Source organism: Diachasmimorpha longicaudata, chromosome 2 (assembly GCF_034640455.1).
Source record: "Diachasmimorpha longicaudata isolate KC_UGA_2023 chromosome 2, iyDiaLong2, whole genome shotgun sequence".
Lineage (NCBI taxonomy): Eukaryota > Metazoa > Arthropoda > Insecta > Hymenoptera > Braconidae > Diachasmimorpha > Diachasmimorpha longicaudata.
Window position 1 is genome coordinate 3,033,540 of NC_087226.1, and position 19,977 is coordinate 3,053,516.

The window sequence follows — 19,977 nt, forward strand, 5'->3', positions numbered from 1 at the left end:
ACTACCCCCATCTCCCGGCTTCCCCAGGACCCTCGTTGACGTCCTCCGTGAGAACGCGGTGGCGCGTCATTTGAATCAAAAACAGAAATACATGATACCTATACCTCAGCTCCTTTCCTCTCACCTCGAACTCTCGCCATCGAAGGTGACTTCCCGCCTGGTGGATGTCTCCCGAATCGCGACACGGTCGAGAACCGGTAACGTGGTAAAATACCACGTTACAGTGTATATCTCAAAATTTATTCCACGAAAGAAAAAGGCAGAGGCTATTTGTTGCTAGATTTGAAACAATCGCTTCCTGGAAACTGTAGGTTTCGTAGTAAGGTATTGCCCAGTGATCCCCATCATTATGTTTATAATCCGCGGAAGGATTACAATATGAAAGGAGGAGGAGCATCACGAAGTGTACCAGTCGTGCATGTGTGATGGCAACGAGAAGTCGTTCTGAAAGCGGCTCTGTTCGCAAGTCGCTTGGAGAAAAGAATACAGCCTTATTACACGCTCTCATCCACGCACCACCCAGGCTACGACGAGTAATAATACAACACACTAATAAAGATTTGGTTCACTGCATTTGCGAGTGGGCTTTAAATTTGCTATACGGGAATATTCCTTTGAAAAGTTGCGAGAAATCAAAATTGTGAAAACATAAAAAACTTTTGAGAAAGCTCGCCGATAAAAAATCAAGTTTAAGGAGTAACAAAAAAATCATCAATCAGTAAGGCGGCTCAATTTTACCGAAGCTATTGGGTCCTCTGATCAGCGCACTTAGCTCAGTTATTGTATAAGGATGGAACATGCACGTAAAATGATTCTTGTACCATCGGACAGTGTGGAACGCCTAAAACAAAATTCTTCACATATTGGTGCTCGCCATGTTTTAACTGAATTGGCTAAAGAAATTCAGCCATCAGCTCAAACTTCAGGCACTGTTACAAGTAGATTAGATACCCAACTATTGAAAATTTTAAATTCGAACAATCCTAGAGACGATCATGAAAAATGGAAATTGTATAATGACGTCTTAAGGCGATATATGTTCTATCTAGAATAGAGTAAAACGCCAGTGTTAGAAACGTAGACCCCCATCGAAACTGAAACCACTGAACGATACGACCCAAAAGCTATTGTTGCTACTGTACTTAAAGTATATCAGCGAAAAGCTGCTAGTATACTAGAATACATTGACACCATTAACACTGGTAAGAGACTCAAATAGGATTCAAAAGGACAAGTGACTTTGGATGGACAAACATTTCCTGGTGTTAATATTGTGGATCTCATACAAGATGTTGTCAGAGCACGGAAAACATATTCAGCTAAAGGATGGGAACATTTTATGGTTTATCTCCAAAGTCTGAACACCCCTCGGGAGTTTCTGGGTAATCGCAAGTTTCATCAGCCTCCGCCAGCATTGCCAGACATTAGGCATCGGGAAGAACCTGAAATTTCAGAGGACGAGACTTCTGTAGACGAAGGTAGCAGAGGGAAAGGCTATACACCGCGCACTCTTGTACATCGCCCCCGTAAAAACTTGAAGAAAGCACGGATAAGTCCTCCCTACACAGTGAAAACCGACAAAGTTACATCATGGCTTCCGTTTTGAACAATGAAACACTATCGAGGACATATTTTAACCTTCTGGAGCCTGACGGATACAAAGGGGCTCGGAATATTTTGTCAAACATAAGAAAGAAATACCTGAAATTGAAATAAGAAATTGGCTTAATGCTCAGAACACTTATACACTGCATAGACCCATTAAGCGTAAATTTCCGCATCTTCATTACACAGTAACCCACATTGATGATGTGTGGGAGGCTGACCTAGTTGAATTGCGATCATTAAAACATATAATGACGGGATTTCATATTTACTTGTAGTTATTGATGTCTTAGGTAAGTTTGTCTGGGTAGAGCCATTGAAAGACCAATCGGCATCACAGGTTCTTGAAGCCTTCAAGCGTATAATGGATACAAATGGGGGGCGCGTTCCTGTTTCTGGACAAACGGACAAGGACAAAGCATTTATGGCCAACAGTGTCCAAAAATTTGTTTCTGATAAGAAAATAAAATGTCATTTTACACGTAATCCCGACATAAAAGCTGCAGTTGTGGAGCACTTCCATCGGCCATTAAAGGAACCTATGTGGCGTAACTTTACACATAGTCGAACATATAAGTATACAGATGCTTTGAAACAAATTGTCGAGTCTTACAACAACGCCCGACATTCTTCAATAAAGATGACGCCTGCGGCTGTGACTGTGAATAATGCACCATACGTGTGACGTAATATACAAACTCGATTCAAGACGGAGAAACTACGTAAAGAATCCTTTAAATATAGAGTTGCTAACTATGTGCGCATCAGTCGAACGAAAGGCATCTTTGAGAATGGATATGAGACTAATTGGAGTAAAGAAATATTCAAAATAACAAAAGCCATTTTTAGGCAATCATTGCCGATATACGAGTTGATGGGTTATGCTGACTAACCAATTGAGGAATTTTTTTATGAACCAGAATTGGTGCTTGTCAATAAACCAACGGACAATATTGGAAATGGTATAAGGGTAAATAATGAAAAAGTAAAATTATAAGTTCTATTTGGTATCTTTTATTATAACGCTGCAAAGGCACGACCGTTCTGTTTCGTTTCCAAAAACGAAGTGACAAATACAAAAATATGTTAGACCAATTTGGATTCTAATCGTCAGAAGGACACTACACACTCTATGAACTCTAAGACGAGACTAAAACTAAATTGTTCGTCAGGCCCCGATTCACCTCTACTTGTAGAGAGCAATAACCTCTGCACCCCCTGAATCTCCATTAAGAGACTCCACTTTGACCAGGTCTGGTCACCACATGGTTTTTGGGGAAATCCCCTTGGTAAAGTGCAGTTATAAAAAGTTCCCAACTAAAAGGCCCTGACGACAATAAAGCAATAAAATATTTTACTACTATTAAACATAGAAATGTTTTCCACTCTCAAGTGGAAACACTAGAATAATGGAAATATTACTTATACAAGGACCCATCCATTCCATTCAAAATAATTAATTTTTGTTAAATATTTGAAACGTAAATTCTAACACGCCCCCTCAAAAATTAATCAGATCTAATAAACACTTGTACTAACATAATCGGTTCTCTATACATTTATAATTATAGTATATAAAAATATTATTTTTAATTATTAAACTATTTCCTTAATTATTAATGTGCCGTCCTTGCGTTTTGTTATCCTGGGTCAACTTACTGTGGCCCAACATTCGTTGCACAAGGTGAAGGGAAAACCCAGTTAAAAACCTTACCAGACCACTACTAATTTTATACAATCAAAAAATATATATATATATTACTACTACAAAACTCTTATTAGTCCACTTGAAGTGTGAGTCCTTCTGGATCATTCCAAACCCATTTGTCCTCTTAATTCAATGAATTTCACTGCTGGAAGCGGTTTGGTCAGGGTGTCTGCTAACTGTCTTCCTGTTGAAACATATTTTAAGGCAATTAGTCCTTCAATTATACGTTCTCTCGTGAGATGATACTTTATGTCAATGTGTTTCGTCCTCTTATGATCTATTGGGTTATTCGCGATACTAATACACCCTATATTATCTTCAAAAATTGTTATAGGTCCTTCGATTTCTATTTTAATACTTTTTGCTAATGACCTTAACCAAAGGGCTTCTTTAACTGATTCATATAGCGCCATATATTCTGCTTCAGTCGATGAAGCCGCTACCGATGATTGTTTTTTGCTACTCCAAGAAATAGTGCAACTATCATACATTTTAAATAAAAAACCTGTAGTGCTTTTTCTATCTATTGTATCGCTACCCCAATCAGAGTCGACATAGCCACATAAAATTCTTTGCGAATCACTTCGCGTATAAACTAGCTTGAGATCAATCGTTGCCTTTAAATATCTCAAAGTTCTCTTTAAGCATCTCCATAATTCTATGTTATTTTTATTAGTGAATCTACTGAGGATACTTATTGCCACACTCAAATCTGGTCTTGTGCAGACCATTATATACATTAAGCATCCGATTAAATTTCGACATGGGGCGTCATACTTAGTATCGCAATTCAGTGCTTCAAAATTTATTTTGCTCTCAAGCGGTGTACTCACTCCATTACACTCATTCATTTTGAATTTCGTAAGTACTGTTCTAATGTATGCGCTCTGGTCTAACGTAATCCTATCATTATTTCGACAAATTTTTATTCCTAAGAAAAGTTTAATTTCATTCAAGTCAACCATTAAAAACTTATGTGTTAGATAATTTTTAAAGCTATTCATTGTTTCGATGTTCGCAGTAACTATTACGAGATCATCGACGTACAAGACTACATAAATATTTTCAAAGATGTTTCCTCTATCTAGAATATAAATACATCTATCAACTAATGAATTCTTGAAATTCCTTTCTTTGAGAGCTTTCTCAAAAATTTCGAACCAGCAACGAGCTGCTTGCTTTAGCCCATACAGAGCTTTATTTAATCGACATACTTGATTGTTTTCACAATTAATACCTTCTGGTACCCTCATATAAATTTCTTCTTTTAAGTCACCATTCAAAAAGGCTGTTTTTACATCCATATGATGTATTAGCAATTTATTCTGATTTGCAAAAGCAATGATAAATCTAAAACTCGTTATTCTTGCAACGGGGGCAAACGTTTCATTATAATCTACCATATATTTTTGACTAAATCCTCTCGCGACTAAACGAGCCTTATATTTGAATGGTTTCCCAAACTCATCGTTTTTAATTGTGAATACCCACTTACAATCAACAATATTTATATTTTTCGGTCTCGGTACAATCGTCCAGGTTTTATTTTTAATCAAAGAATCTATCTCTTCTTTAATGGCCTGTTCCCAATGGATTTTGTCATCACTCTCCTCTACCTCCACATACGATTGCGGAACTTTACACGCGACTGATTGAGCGCATAGGAGATAATCGTTTATATTTTCATTATATGATACAGGGGCTAGATTTTTTAATCGATTGCTTCTTCGCAACTCATTAGTTACGGTTTCACCTTCTGATGAATCTATCGATTGATTTCTAATGTCAGTTGTCGTTTCACAGTCATTGTTTATTTTAGGAATTTTATTTGGTCCGCCATGATCATTATAATCATCGACCTTATTTGGTTCCTCTATTTCATCTGATTGCATACTATCAGATGCACGAGACAATACTGATCCTGACTTGTCGTCAAAGATATCAGTTTCAATCCGGGCACCCCGACCATGGGCCCCTTCATCCCCCTCTAGCCCTTTTACAGGCCTCGAGTGTGGGGAATTTGTCTCGTCTACAATGACGTCCCTCACGACAACATATTTATCATTCATTACATCCCAAACTCTATAACCATTCGGCTCATACCCTACCAGAATCCCTTTCCAGGACTTTTCTTCGAACTTGGACTTTCTGTTTTTTTTGTGAACGTATACTGTTGAACCGAATACTTTCAGATATCTAATTTGGGGTTTTCTGTCATGCCACATTTCGTATGGAGTCTTGTCCTCCCTGAGAGCTTTTGTTGGCGTTATATTGATTAAATAAGTTGCAGTTAATACTGCATCACTCCAAAAAATTCGCGACAACTTCGCATCAGCTATCATTGACCTAGCTTTATTTGTAATGGTTTGAACCATTCGCTCTGAAACCCCATTTAACTGTGGAGTTCCAGGAACCGTCAAATGGTAACTAATACCTCTTTTTATACAGTATTCTTTCATTTCGTTGGATAAATATTCTCTTCCGTTATCACTATATAAATGCACGACTTTCAAACCGAAATGGCTTTCAGCCTTTGATACAAAATCTTTAAAGACCGAGAATACTTCCGATTTATATGTTAGGGGATAAACAGCGCAATAATGTGTTTTCTGATCGACAAACAAAACGAAATAATTTTTACCGTCTATCGAAGGAGGAGTGATTGGCCCCGCAACATCTGAATGTATAATAAATAATGGGCGTTTCACGTGTTCTCTATCTTTCTCCTTTCCAAATGGTAAACGCGCTTGCTTCCCTAATATGCATGATTCACATAAATCATCGTTCGGCGAAATATTTTTTATTAATTCAATGTCCTTCACCATTGATTTTAATTTCATTTGCATAAGTTTTGATTTTCCTATGTGTCCTAATCGCCGGTGCCATAGATCATAATTGTCTTTTATATTAATACTAGCAGCATTATTCGCCGTTCGCGCGATGATTTTTAGGCTAACGGTAAATAAATTATTTTGTACCTTACCTTCTATAAGTATTGTACCATCTTTACTTATCTTTATTCCCTCTGGGCCGAATATAGTTGTGAAGCCCGCCTCTCGCATTCTGGTGACCGATAGTAGATTATGTGGGAGCTCAGGGCTGTAGAGAACGTCCCGAAGGGTCCCTTGAATTCCGCTGTCCGTCATTATATTTAGCGTTCCTCGTTTCGTCGCGTTGATGTATTGCCCATTTTTGGCAACAGAAATCTGAATCGGCGTTTTCAGATTAATAAAATTTTCCGTCAAATCATTTCGGTTGATTAAATGTTCCGATGCACCTGAGTCTAATATGAATGTAATTTCTGTATCCTGTTTTTGTTGACACAGATTCCTGTTGACCATAAAGGCAAAGCCATCTGTGTCACAGCTGGATGTCGCGTTTTGGGCAATTTGCACTGTCTTCAATATCCTCTGTCTCTCTTGGCCTGATCCTGCTCCTTTATGGTGTCCTCTTTTCCTCTCTTCCATCTGAGCCCTCAGAAAGTGTCGGCATTCATTCTTTCTGTGCCCTTGTTTTCCACAGTGAAAACACTTTCCTTTAAATGTTGGGCTTCTGGGATTAAACTTTTTAAATCCCCGATGCAAATTCCGTCGTTTGAAATTAGCACTCCCTAAATACACTTTTTGTTTATATTTATCACTCTTGTTTTCAACATATAACACTTTGGCACTTGTCTCACTTGCTTTCGATTTTAGTTTTACTTCGTGATCTAGTAGTCGCTTTTTGACACATTCGAGTGTCAATTCATCCCCATTGATGGTTTCAAGTGCAGTGATGACGCTCTCATAAGAGTCCGGCATTGTTAAAAACAAAAGAGACACCTTGTCAGGTTCATCCAATCTGCCACCCACTGAGATGAACTCGCCCACGAGATCATCAAATTCTGTGAGGTGGATGATCAGTGGTGTAGCTCCATGAAATTTCAATTCGTGTATTTTCTTGCGAATTGAGTGTTGGCTGGGAAGACTTTTTCGGCTGTAAATTTTGTCCAGATTGTCCAGGATCTGCTTGGCTGTCTGACCGGGTTTCGCGAAGGGCACGAATGTGTCATCAAGGTGTTGGACAACCGCTTTTCTTGCCAGTCGTTCAGCCCTCATCCACTTCCTCGATGTCGGGTCCTCTGGCTCTGAGTCTATCACTTTTATCACATCAATTCCAGTTAGTAATTCCCGAATTCTGAATTTCCATACACTATATTTTTCTCCGTTGAATGGCTTGAACTCCCTAGCGAACTTGAATCCTTCCATTATGGCACTTTTGTCTCAACTGTCACTTTCGTTAATTATTTTCACTATTCACTTATTCACCCCTAATATTAGAGAACCGATTCGCGCACCGCGTACCCTGGGCCCATAACCTATTGGAAATGGTATAAGGGTAAATAATGAAAAAGTAAAATTATAAGTTCTATTTGGTATCTTTTATTATAACGCTGCAAAGGCACGACCGTTCTGTTTCGTTTCCAAAAACGAAGTGACAAATACAAAAATATGTTAGACCAATTTGGATTCTAATCGTCAGAAGGACACTACACACTCTATGAACTCTAAGACGAGACTAAAACTAAATTGTTCGTCAGGCCCCGATTCACCTCTACTTGTAGAGAGCAATAACCTCTGCACCCCCTGAATCTCCATTAAGAGACTCCACTTTGACCAGGTCTGGTCACCACATGGTTTTTGGGGAAATCCCCTTGGTAAAGTGCAGTTATAAAAAGTTCCCAACTAAAAGGCCCTGACGACAATAAAGCAATAAAATATTTTACTACTATTAAACATAGAAATGTTTTCCACTCTCAAGTGGAAACACTAGAATAATGGAAATATTACTTATACAAGGACCCATCCATTCCATTCAAAATAATTAATTTTTGTTAAATATTTGAAACGTAAATTCTAACAGACAAGGACGAGTACATAGTCCAACGTGTCATACACTCTAAGGGAAAAGGACAAAATAAGATAATTCTTGTTCATTGGGAACGATATCCTGATAAGTTTGATTCTTGGATACGTGCTGCAGAACTGCATGCAATTGGAAAAAAATGGAGTGAAACGAATTTTATATGGTACTACCCAGCAACAGCAATATGAGCTATCATCCTGACGAGACAGCATCGAAATTCACAACCTTGCTTCCAAAACAAGTTAAACTGGAAGGAGAATGAGTACTGGGCTTGAGTGAAATACAATTTTCTTGCGATTTTCTACATATACGTGATCGAAAAGATGCTTCAATCAACTTCGTTAGTAATTCAAACCCCAATAAGAGCAAGACAAACTTACTACAAACATTTTTTCTACCTACTGCAGTTTTCAAAGATATAACTGATCTAGTGGGGTTCATGAATGACTTCACGCCTTTGAGTGCTCATCTCCGATTTGAATATTTGTCTCAACAAGGTTTTGTGAAAATTGGAAGACACTGTACCTCCAAAACTTGCGGCAGCGCAGTTCATGCATTAGACTTTCCGACAAAGTACCTGGTATGTTGGGATTTGAGAGACGTATCCAAAGCTTCACAAACGCCAAGCCCTATTGTGAAGGATCTTTACCAGCAAGTTTGGCCAGAGGTTTGCCTGCGAATTTGTTCATCTACAGCGATCTTTGTGTACCCTACGTAACAGGTGACGTGCAGTCATCCCTGTTACGAGTGGTACCATTCAGCGCTTCTGCGTATACCTACGGATCCATACACTGCACTACGTTTTCTACTCCTCATTATTTTCCGCTGATGAGGTATTCACTTCGCACAATTGAAATAGGTATAAGATGCAATCAGGGTGAAATGATTCCGTTTGAATATGGTCCTTTGAACGTAACACTTCATTTCAAGAGGATTGATTGACTAAAAAAATGAGTCCCTACATTGCAGATTACGCAAGCCAAGCTGGTGGAGGATCAGCGGATAGATATACTAAATTTGGGAGGGTATACCTTGGAAGCCCTTATCAGCGAGGTCATGGAATTGGAGCTTTCCTTTGGGGCCTTTTTCGACGCATTCTACCCTTCCTGGGAAGCGCAGCGCGATCTGTCGGCAAAAGAGCTCTCAATGCGGGTATTAACGTTGTTGGGGATGTAGTGACAAATGTGCAAGCCTTTAAAGGTTGCGCTGGAAGACCGATTGGCCGAGTCTGGATTGAAATTGAAAAGCAGGGCCCAGGACAAAATTGATGCGTGGGTCGATGGTGCGTGGGTCAGGATATAAGAGGAAGCGTAAACGCTTCGCCTCTCATAACCTCACCGGCCGTGGATCTGAGACGACATCAAAAACTCGGAAGAATAAAAAGAAGAGAGCCATTGCAAACAAATAAAAGTAAGAAAGTGCAAAATTAACGAGGCATAAATCAAAGCGGAAGACTCGTGACTTGTTCAATATTTTCAAGTAATCATGATGTCGTTTCTACATTCGCACTATTCTGAGTGTGTGAAGTCGGAGCTGGATCTATTTACCGTACCACCTACCCAAACATGTATTGAAAATTCTCAATTTATTTATTACAATCCTGTATGTATGCTCTCGGACAATGCCCCCATTGAATTCATCGTACCAGTCCATGGAAAAGAATATATTGATTTGGCACATACCATAATCAAAGTTGGCGACAGAATCCTGAGACCCGATGGCTGTGCTGCTCTTGAGGACTCTGTTGGCCCTGTGAATAATGTTTTACCATCACTGTTTAATCAAGTGGATGTATATTTCAACCAAATCGTGGTTACGTCTGCAAATGATCTATACGCCTATAGAGGATACATTGAAACCCTACTGACCTATGGAACAGATGCAAAGTCCTGACATCTCGAAATGGCTCTTCGGGATACGGATAGTTATTGTGCAATGGATTCTAGTGCTGTAGTGTCGGGCGATTTGAGAAACAACAATGGGGTAGCCTCATGTCAAGCATTTACTAAAGGTGGAAATATATTTAACCTGCTGGGGCATTTACATTCTGACGTGTTCAATCAAGACAAGTTGTTGATGAATGGTGTAGACCTCCGTGTTCGTCTTATCCGTGCAAAGCATGACTATTGCCTTATGGACGATAATATACACAATTACAAGTTAAATATAGTAGAAGCCTCCTTGATAGTTCGCCGTGTGAAACTCAGCCCTGGAATTTTGATAGCTCACGCTAAAACGCTTGCAAGACAACTGCGAAATATCCTTTGACACCGGTTGAGGTCAAATCGTTTGTTCTCCATAATGGGATTATGGGAGAGACAATAAACAATGCGATTTTGGGGCAGCTGCCTAAAAGAATCATAATGGGATTTGTTGGAAATGCCAGTTTCAATGGATCGAGGAAGAAGAATCCCTTCAACGTTCAAAATTGCGTGATAAACTTTTTATACCTGAATGTCGATGGACGTTAAGCACCTACAAAATCTCTGCAGCCAAGTTTCACCTCTGGCGTCCGCCTAGATGTGGAAGCATTCAACACCTTATTTACTGAGACTGGAACACATTTTAGCGACGATGGAAACAACATTTCTCGTCAGGACTATTCCGATGGATTTTGCTTATTCGCGTTCGATCTGACCTCTGATTTATCTGCAAGTTTCGCTGGCCATTGGAATCTGGTGAAAAGTGGAAGTGTTCGTATTGAAGTTTGCTTGAATTAATCAACAGACCATAATGTAAATTGTTTGTTGAACCCCAATATGACAATTTGCTAGAAATTGATTCCACAAGGCAGAATATTGTCGACTACAGCGGATGAAAATGGAAGACTTCTTAGTGGAGCCGCAGCATAAGATTGCATTAGTTGCATCTAACCTGCTGAACGCGGTTCACCCTAATTTTGCGGCTTACCATCGTTCTATGAATACACATGAGCTCCTGGAGGTATTACCGCATATAGATGCATGCATTAGAGGTATCTGTCTTGCCGACTGTGTCCGCTGAACATAGTCCCGACCTGTGCTGTCATCATCAACACCAACAACCACAATCAGGCAGGAAGCCACTGGGTTGCCGTTTACCTCGGTTCAAATACGCGAGGAATCTATTTCGACAGCTTCGGAATGCTGCCCTTCGATAGAAGAATCTCTCAGCGCCTAAAGCGAAATTACAGTGTATATGAATGGAGCCAGAGAAGCGTCCAAGATATATCGTCTGATGTTTGTGGGCAGTACTGCATTACTGTGCAACACTGGCTGGTCAATGATCGGTCTTTAGAGTCCTTTCATAAATTATTCACTTCAGACACAAAACGTAACGATTGCATTGTTATGCAAATGTTCGAAAAAATTATTCAAAAACACAAGTGTAATCGTAGAAATTTAAGTAAACCTTTTCAGAACTTGTCTGGTAAAGGTAGTTGGCATTGTAATCAACGTTCTTGAAAAAATATATTCCGTTTGCACTAATTTGATAATAATGGTAATAATAACAATAATAAGTTTGATTATCACCATTTTTTGAATCCATAATATTATGTACCACCTCCCATACCAGAACAATTTCGGAATAAATGATTCATATACGTCAATAAATTATGGATCATATAATTATTTCATTTTCCACACATATACCCATATTGCCCACGCCCTCCACTTTCTACCCCATCCCCCTTTTATTGCATTTTTGGACCATGTGACCCTTACCACCCACCCACCATCCTTTTCCTGTCGAACCCCCCGCCCCTGGATCCCGGAGAATCAACCCGTGGGAAGCGCCAAAACCCTAAACTATTAGTGAGCCATCACGTATTTAGAACCCGGTCGGTAAAGGAGTGCGCTAGGACCGAGGTTGAAACAATTAGGCTGGAGAGGGTGACCCCATCCGGTACCCCTCGGAAAATTTCGGGAGAACCTCGGGAAATAGGGCGGAGCCTTCATTGACATGAGATTTTTTTTAGGAGACATATATTGGGGAAACTAGGCAAAGCTATTTGGGAACATACTCCGAAGTTTTGGTCATGATTGGGGATCTATTAAAAATTATCCAGGATTGCTATCCCTGGTAAAAATCAAAGAAAATTCAAAGAAAATGCCGGAGAAAGATAGTATTAGGAATGTTTTGTATATTATTTGTAGATAGCTAGGAGGGTGGAAAATTTAGAAAAATATAGATAATTTAATTATTCTTTGTGACTTTTTTGTGATTTTCCCTCCTGAATCCCTCATTTTTGTGGCCCACACCTCTGGTTCCACCTGAAACCCACCCGTCTCTCCACAACCTAGCACACTGAGCGACCCGAGGACAGTTACCTTTCCCCAGAATCTAATTGGCTCTCTTTCTTTTTGATATATGTTTGAGCTACGTTTTCGTTTTTGTGTATTTTGGGATTCGATGATTGAGATTCAGCCAAAATTCCGGTTTGATGCTTCCGGCCTAAAAAGTATCTGGCGCCCACTGATTTAGATTTTTGAGTTTAATTAGATAAAGGCGAAGTAGGGCAAAGGTAATGGGCATTTTCCAACCCCACAGGAAAATGTCACGTTACACTACATTGTGGCTAATTACCTTAAATGCATCAAAAAAATTATTGAACCCCCCACATCCCATTTAAATCTCTCACTCCAACATTCCTACCAACCGCAAGCTTTATGACTTGTCTGACACCGAGAAAACGGCCGCAAGACATCAACAGTCAGTGTGATAAACATCATATCATCATCATCATCAACCTCCGACCGTAAATACTTACGGATGTTCTACTGTACGCAACGAAACCCGCGGACTCCGAGTGCAACTGGGAACCTCCAGACACGCTCGAACGCATTTGAAATACCATTGTGCTTCGTGTGCACCTCACGGGGAACCAAAACCTCGAGGTGGTTCTATCTCTACTAGCCGGACGACCAGTTGAGGTTGTACAGGGGTACTTAAAGTAAGAATAATGCCAAGTGCGCGGTTGTGTTCCTGGTGGCGCGCATGGTGGCCAAACCATTCAAAATGGCATTTTCTCAAAAAGCTCACACTCCGCAAATATCTTTTGCGTGGGTGACTCATTATATAGAGCATTTAGGACTTGATAGTATGACCAAACATATATATGCAAACTAAACCATGGAAATCGGTACCTCGCTGAGTTCTAAATTCCATCAGATGTTCTTTTGATTGTAACGGCATCCGTTGTGAATTTGGAAGATGGACCATTGAGGGGCAGTAATGTTTGAGGTCCTACATATCTGGGCTTAGACCAAGGACTACCTCCCCGAGGTTCTCCGTGGGTGCAATGTCGGTACTTTGCAAAAAGTGGTGGCATTGTGGCGAAAGTCCTCCAGCTTGCTGCAGATCTGGATTTTTCCAAGACCGAAGAGACTTTGCAGCGGATTTGCATTATTCGGAAACCATAACCCGGCAGGCTTGTTTCCTATAGCGGCATTGAATGTACGCAACGAAATATTTGTGAAATTATCCGATAATTTTGATGGTCGAGGCATATTCGGAGGGTTTTTTTCCCTTCGGATTTGGATCGACCAGAGAATTGAAGGATTTAAGTGTGTTGGATTTTCATAAAATAAGTAGAGAACAAAAGTCAATCTTATTCTCTTCTGAGTGTTGAAAGACATTTTTATGGGTTCGAATTCTGAGAAGTGTGAGGTATGACATTTAGGCTTGTTTATAAGTATGGAGACAAAGTGGGATGAATAGGACTCTTTGAGAACATCTGGTTGGAAGGTCCAGGGTGTTGTTTCCCTTTGTAGACCTGGTCATTTCGCCTAAGAAATCGGTATACCGGGTCAATTTTATGATTCTGTTGGGGGTGCACCGGCATGTTTGGGGGGTGATTTGGAACGGAAAAGTCCTTTTCCACTTTTCGCTCGGACGCACCTCTATCGAGATATGGGGGTGAAAAGAACGGCCAATGGGGCGCGAGCATTGCGCGGCTCTACGTCCGTGTGCCGCGGGTAAGCGGTGTGCGTGCTTCCACTTCTCCACGGACGGCCGTTCCATTCCGCTAGTGAGAGAAAGAGAGAGGGGGAAAGAAATTTCTCTCTCACTCATTGCCAATTTCCAGACAATCCTTTCGGGGGGGTGGGTGATTAGATTACATAATTAATGTTTAAAATTGTCGAAATAATAATAAAGGCGTTTTCTTGATTATCAGCTAAACAAATGGATTTACGGCCTTTTGTCACAAGACATTTGTTGCAGAGAGTCAAATTGTCTTTAACAAATGTCTTATGGTGGGATCCCGTAAATCCATTTGGTTATTTAATAATTGGAATAATTGGAATGGAACGTCCGTCCGTGGAGAAGGGGAAGCACGCACACCGCTTACCCGCGGTCATTAGTTTTATATGTTTAGTGTGAATTAGTAAATATAATTAATTAGTGCAGTTTTATAAGTGACAGTTCATTAAGTGATTAATAAAATTAACAGTGATGGCGGAAGTTAATAATAGGACAGAATTTAAGCCATTCAATGGTGAAAAATATAATGAGTGGAAATTTCGAGTGCGTGAATTATTCGCTGGACTAAAAGTAATTAAAGTGATTGACTCAGAGCCTGAGCAACCGATCGAAAGGAAGTGGGAAAATGCTGAACTTATCGCACGGAAGACAGTCGTTCAGATCTTAGTGATGCGTATTTGAGCTTTGCCAAACCTGGCCTTACAGCGAGAGAAATAATTAAAAACTTGGACCAGATTTACGAAAGAAGAAGTCTCCCAAGTCAACATTCTGTGCGCAGGAGGCTGCACACATTGAAGCTTGAAGGAGTTAAAGAGACGATTAGTCATCTTGCAGAATTCGATGATTTAGTCGAAAAGTGTATTGGTGCCGGTGGAAGATTAGATGAGGCTGACAAAGTGTCTCTACTACTCTTAACAATGCCACAGGCTTATGACGGATTCATCACTGCTCTAGAGACAATCAGTGAAAATCAGTTGACTCTTGAATTTGTGAAAACAATATTTTTAGACTATGAGATAAAAATCAAAGAAAAAAGCAGTGACAATAGTGTTAAGGTGTTACAAGCTGTGAGTGTGAAACCCAGAGACAATAAGAGACAACACTCTGGGAAAGGGAATGCCACACGACGAAATTTCCCTCATGCGATGAACAGGTCAAACCCTAACAACCGAAATTTTAAGGGAAAATGTTTTTATTGCGGTTTACCCGGACACATGCGCAACACCTGCAGATACTACTTGCGGGCACAGATGGAAGAAACGAAACGGAAAGAGAAAAGAGGCTCATGGACCAAACGGACCCCAGAACAAGAGCAATAGAAAACAGTAAATACTGTTCAAGCCAATCAACACATCCCATCAAGTGATGACGGCTATTGTTTTATGATGGTCAGTTGCCCAAAGCAAGGTTAGGGTGACAAGGAAATTGTTTTTATTTTGGACTCAGGAGCATCCGACCATATCATAAATCGTAGTGATCTGGTTGAAGACTTTATGAACTTGGCAGTGCCAATGAAGATTTCTGTGGCGAAAAATGGCCACTATATAAGTGCGACAAAGAAGGGCATCCTGAACGTGATAAGTAACAGAGACATTCAGGGAACTTTGGAGGGCGTACTGTACAGCCCAGAAATTCCACACAACCTGCTATCAATCGCAAGGATGCGAGAGGCTGGTTTAACAGTTTTGTTCAACGACCAGGGCGTACAGATAAGTAAAAACAGTAGAATCCTGATGGAAGGTAAGCCTGGAAACAATTTATTTACCATTGATTTCAAGATTAGTTATACAACGGTAAATATCGCAAATATTAAAAATAATTATGAGTTGTGGCATCGACGGTCAGGCCACATGAGCAAATCAAAAATTTTACAATTAAAATCTAAGCTAATGGTAAAGGATTCGGAATTAATTGCTAACATTATTCTAACTGATAGTTTATGTGAATCCTGTATTTTCGGGAAGCAGGCATGTTTACCCTTCGGAAAAGAAAAAGACAGAGAGCATATAAAACGTCCGTTGTTTATTATACATTCATACGTAGCAGGGCCGATCACTCCTCCTACGGTTGATGGCAGGAATTACTTCGTGTTATTTGTAGAGAAGAAGACCCATTATTGTGTAACATACTTGCTAAGATACAAATCTGAAGTGTTTTCAGCTTTTAAGGATTTTGTCGTTAAAAGTGAAAGTCATTTCAACCTAAAAGTAGTACATTTGTATAGCGATAATGGGCGTGAATATCTGTCAAATCAGATGGAAGATTATTGTACTAATCGAGGTATTAGTTACCATTTAACAGTCCCACGAACTCCTCAATTAAATGGTGTTTCAGAGCGTATGGTACAGACCATAAATAATAGGGCTAGGTCAATGCTAGCCGATGCGAAGTTGTCGCATGTGTTCTGGGGCGATGCAGTGTTGACTGCCACCTATTTGATAAATAGGACCCCAACGAAAGCTCTGAAGGAGAATAAAACTCCATATGAAATGTGGCACGGTAGGAAACCTGAAATTAAATATCTTAGGATATTTGGTTCCACCGTTTACGTTCATAAAAAGACTAGAAAGAAAAGTCTTGGAAAGGGATTCTAGTCGGATATGAACCAAATGGCTACAGAGTTTGGGACGCGGAAAATGAGAAGCATGTTGTTGTGCGGGACGTCATTGTAGACGAGACGGATTTCCCACACTCGTGGCCTGTTGAAGGGTTGGAGGGGGATGAAGGGGCCCACAGTCGGGGTGCCCGGATAGAACATGATACGGAAAACAAAACTGAGTACTTTGACTATGAATCAGCACCAGGAACGTCTCATGCACCTGATTATATTAAAATTGGTGAAGGAAAAGAAATTTGGCTTGACGAAATTTCAGAAATAAACAATGAGTGTAAAGCAACAACGGAGTCGATCGAAGAAAAGAACGTGCCCCTGTATCATATAGAGAAAAATCTATTGACGAGTATATTTTGAGTGCTCAGTCCGTTGTATGTGAAATACCGTAATCGTATGCGGAGATACGAGAGAGAGGATAGAGTTCACTGGGAACAGGCTATCCAAGATGAAATAGATTCTCTTCTCGCGAATAACACTTGGACGTTCGTACCAAGGCCGGATAACGTTAATATAATTGACTGTAAATGGGTATTCGCTATTAAAAATGATGAATTTGGGAACCCACTAAAATATAAAGCTCGTCTAGTTGCGCGAGGATTCAGTCAAAAATATCTGATTGCCTATAATGAAACATTCGCCCCAGTAGCTATAATTGCAAGTTTTCGGTTTGTACTTGCGTTTGCGAATCAATACAATTGATTAGTACATCACATGGATGTTAAGACAGCGTTTTTAAATGGAAATCTAAAGGAAGAGATTTTTATGAAAGTACCGGAAGGGATTGTTTCTGCAGATAACCAAGTCTGCAAATTAAATAATGCTTTATATGGATTGAAGCAAGCAGCCCGGTGCTGGTTTGAGGTTTTTGAGAAAACACTGAAAGAGAAAAAGTTTCAAAATTCTTCAGTAGATAGGTGTATTTATATTTTAGATCGAGGGGATATTTCGAAAAATAATTATGTAGTTTTATATGTTGATGGTTTAGTCATAGCAACGGTTGATATAAATACAATGAACAATTTGAAGGAATATCTGAAAAATAAATTTGCTATGGTCGACTTAAACGATATCAAATTATTTTTGGGGATAAAAATTATTAGAAAAGAAAATAAAATTCCTTTAGATCAGAGTGCTTACATAAAGACAGTTCTAGCAAAATAGGGAATGAGTGAGTGTAACCCCGTGAGTACACCCTTAGAGATGAAAATAAATTTTGGAGCATTAAACACTGATAAAAAATATGACGCACCCAGTCGAAACTTAATCGGATGTTTAATGTACATAATGGTTTGCACTAGACCCGATTTGTGTGCAGCGATTAGTATTCTAAGTAGATATACAAATAAAAATAATGAAGAATTATGGAGGTGTTTAAAAAGAGTATTGAGATACTTGAAGGGTACTACTGATTTAAAGTTAACATATATACGTGGTAATTTTTCTAATATTATAAGCGGCTATGTAGATTCCGATTGAGGAAATGACGAAAATGATAGGAAAATTACAACTAGCTTTCTATTCAAAATTTATAATAATTGCACAATCAGTTGGAATACACGGAAACAATTAACAGTAGCAGCTTCATCGACTGAAGCAGAGTACATGGCTCTTTACGAAGCTGTTAAAGAAGCATTGTGGTTAAGATCGTTGGCCAATAGCATTAAAATTAATATTGAAGGGCCGATTGTTATATTTGAGGATAACATGGGATGTATTAGTATTGGGAATAATCCAACGAACCACAAGCGAACGAAACATATCGTTATTAAATATCATTCGTCAAGAGAGAGAATTTCAGAAGGACTAATTGAATTAAAACATGTGTCAACAGGTGATCAACTGGCTGATGCTATGACGAAGGCACTTCCAAGCATCAAATTTATTGAACTAACAGGGCAAATGGGATTAAAATAGTATTAAGCTTGTAATTAGTAGATAAACAATTAGCAGTGGTTTAATCAAAGTTTTTTCTGGGTTTTTCCTTTGATTCTGAGCAACGAATGTTGGACCACAGTAAGTTTGCCCCAGTATAAAATGCGAGGAAGACACATACATAGTTTATTAAGTTCTATTGCTTATGTTTATTAGAAATGTATATTAAGTTATTTTTTTAATATCTCGTGAAACCTAATTTTAATTGGCATGAGAGTGTTGAAGAAATGAGATTGATTTTTGAGGGGGCCTGTTGGATTTTCATAAAATAAATAGAGAACAAAAGTCAATCTTATTCTCTTGTGAGTGTTGAAAGACATTTTTATAGGTTCGAATTCTGAGAAGTGTGAGGTATGACATTTAGGCTTGTTTATAAGTATCTCATAAAAATCAAAAATAATTTTCGAAAAAAATGGCCAAGTCCACGTTTCAATGCATTGTGTTTTGCACGGTTGAGTTAATTTCACTGGTTTCAAAAAATGCTACAAATCAAAAGAAAAGCCAAGCTTGTGTAAATACACTGCCGTATTTACAAAGCCACCACTCTGAATACAAGGTTTATGCCAAAAACGCCTGATATTTGGTCGAAAAAAAATGTTCAAAAAAAACGCCGCGACCAACGTACTTGGCGCGGTTTTTCTACTAACGAGGATTCAGCGTAGAAGGTTCTTTATCCTGAAGCATACTTCAGGATCAGGAAAAATATTGCCTCAGGAGGTGTTTGCAGATTATGAGACCTTTCCATTTTCAGCTGTCCACACATCGAGTAGTGTTTCATTTTTAAATTGTTTTCATAGGCTAATTGGCTATTGTTGGTAGCGGTACATGCCCCTCTTGGTTAGCTGTACTGATGTCTTCATGGACACTTGGCATGTATCGACTATTTTTAATTTTTTCTGTAAACTATACGAGAGCTAGACTGATGATGAGTGAGTGGATGTTGGGGGTGGGTTTGAAGGATGAAGAGTTGTCCCAACCGGATTTCAATTTCGAAATCTAAGCATCTTTCCTTGTTCAGCTGTCCACACATGGAGTATTTTTTCGTTTTCAAATTGTTTTCATAGGCTCATTGTTGGTGCCGGTACGTGTCTCTCTTGGTCTTGGTATACCAAATATATTTTTCAAGTTTTTGCACGTAAAGGAACTTTTATACTGTAACGTGGTATCTTACCACGTTACTGGTTCTCGACCGTTTCGCGATTCTGGAGACTTCCACCAGACGGGAAGTCACCTTCAGTGGCGAGAGTTT

At 39.4% G+C, this 19,977-nt stretch overlaps 1 protein-coding gene across 1 annotated transcript; it reads left to right on the forward strand.

Moving 5' to 3' along the window:
- Positions 1–9,400: 9,400 nt before the first annotated feature.
- Positions 9,401–10,111, forward strand: LOC135172984 (uncharacterized protein F54H12.2-like). Its single transcript, XM_064139558.1, has 2 exons — positions 9,401–9,500; positions 9,699–10,111. The coding sequence occupies exons 1-2, from the start codon at positions 9,401–9,403 to the stop codon at positions 10,109–10,111; spliced, it is 513 nt and encodes a 170-aa protein (XP_063995628.1).
- Positions 10,112–19,977: the final 9,866 nt, after the last annotated feature.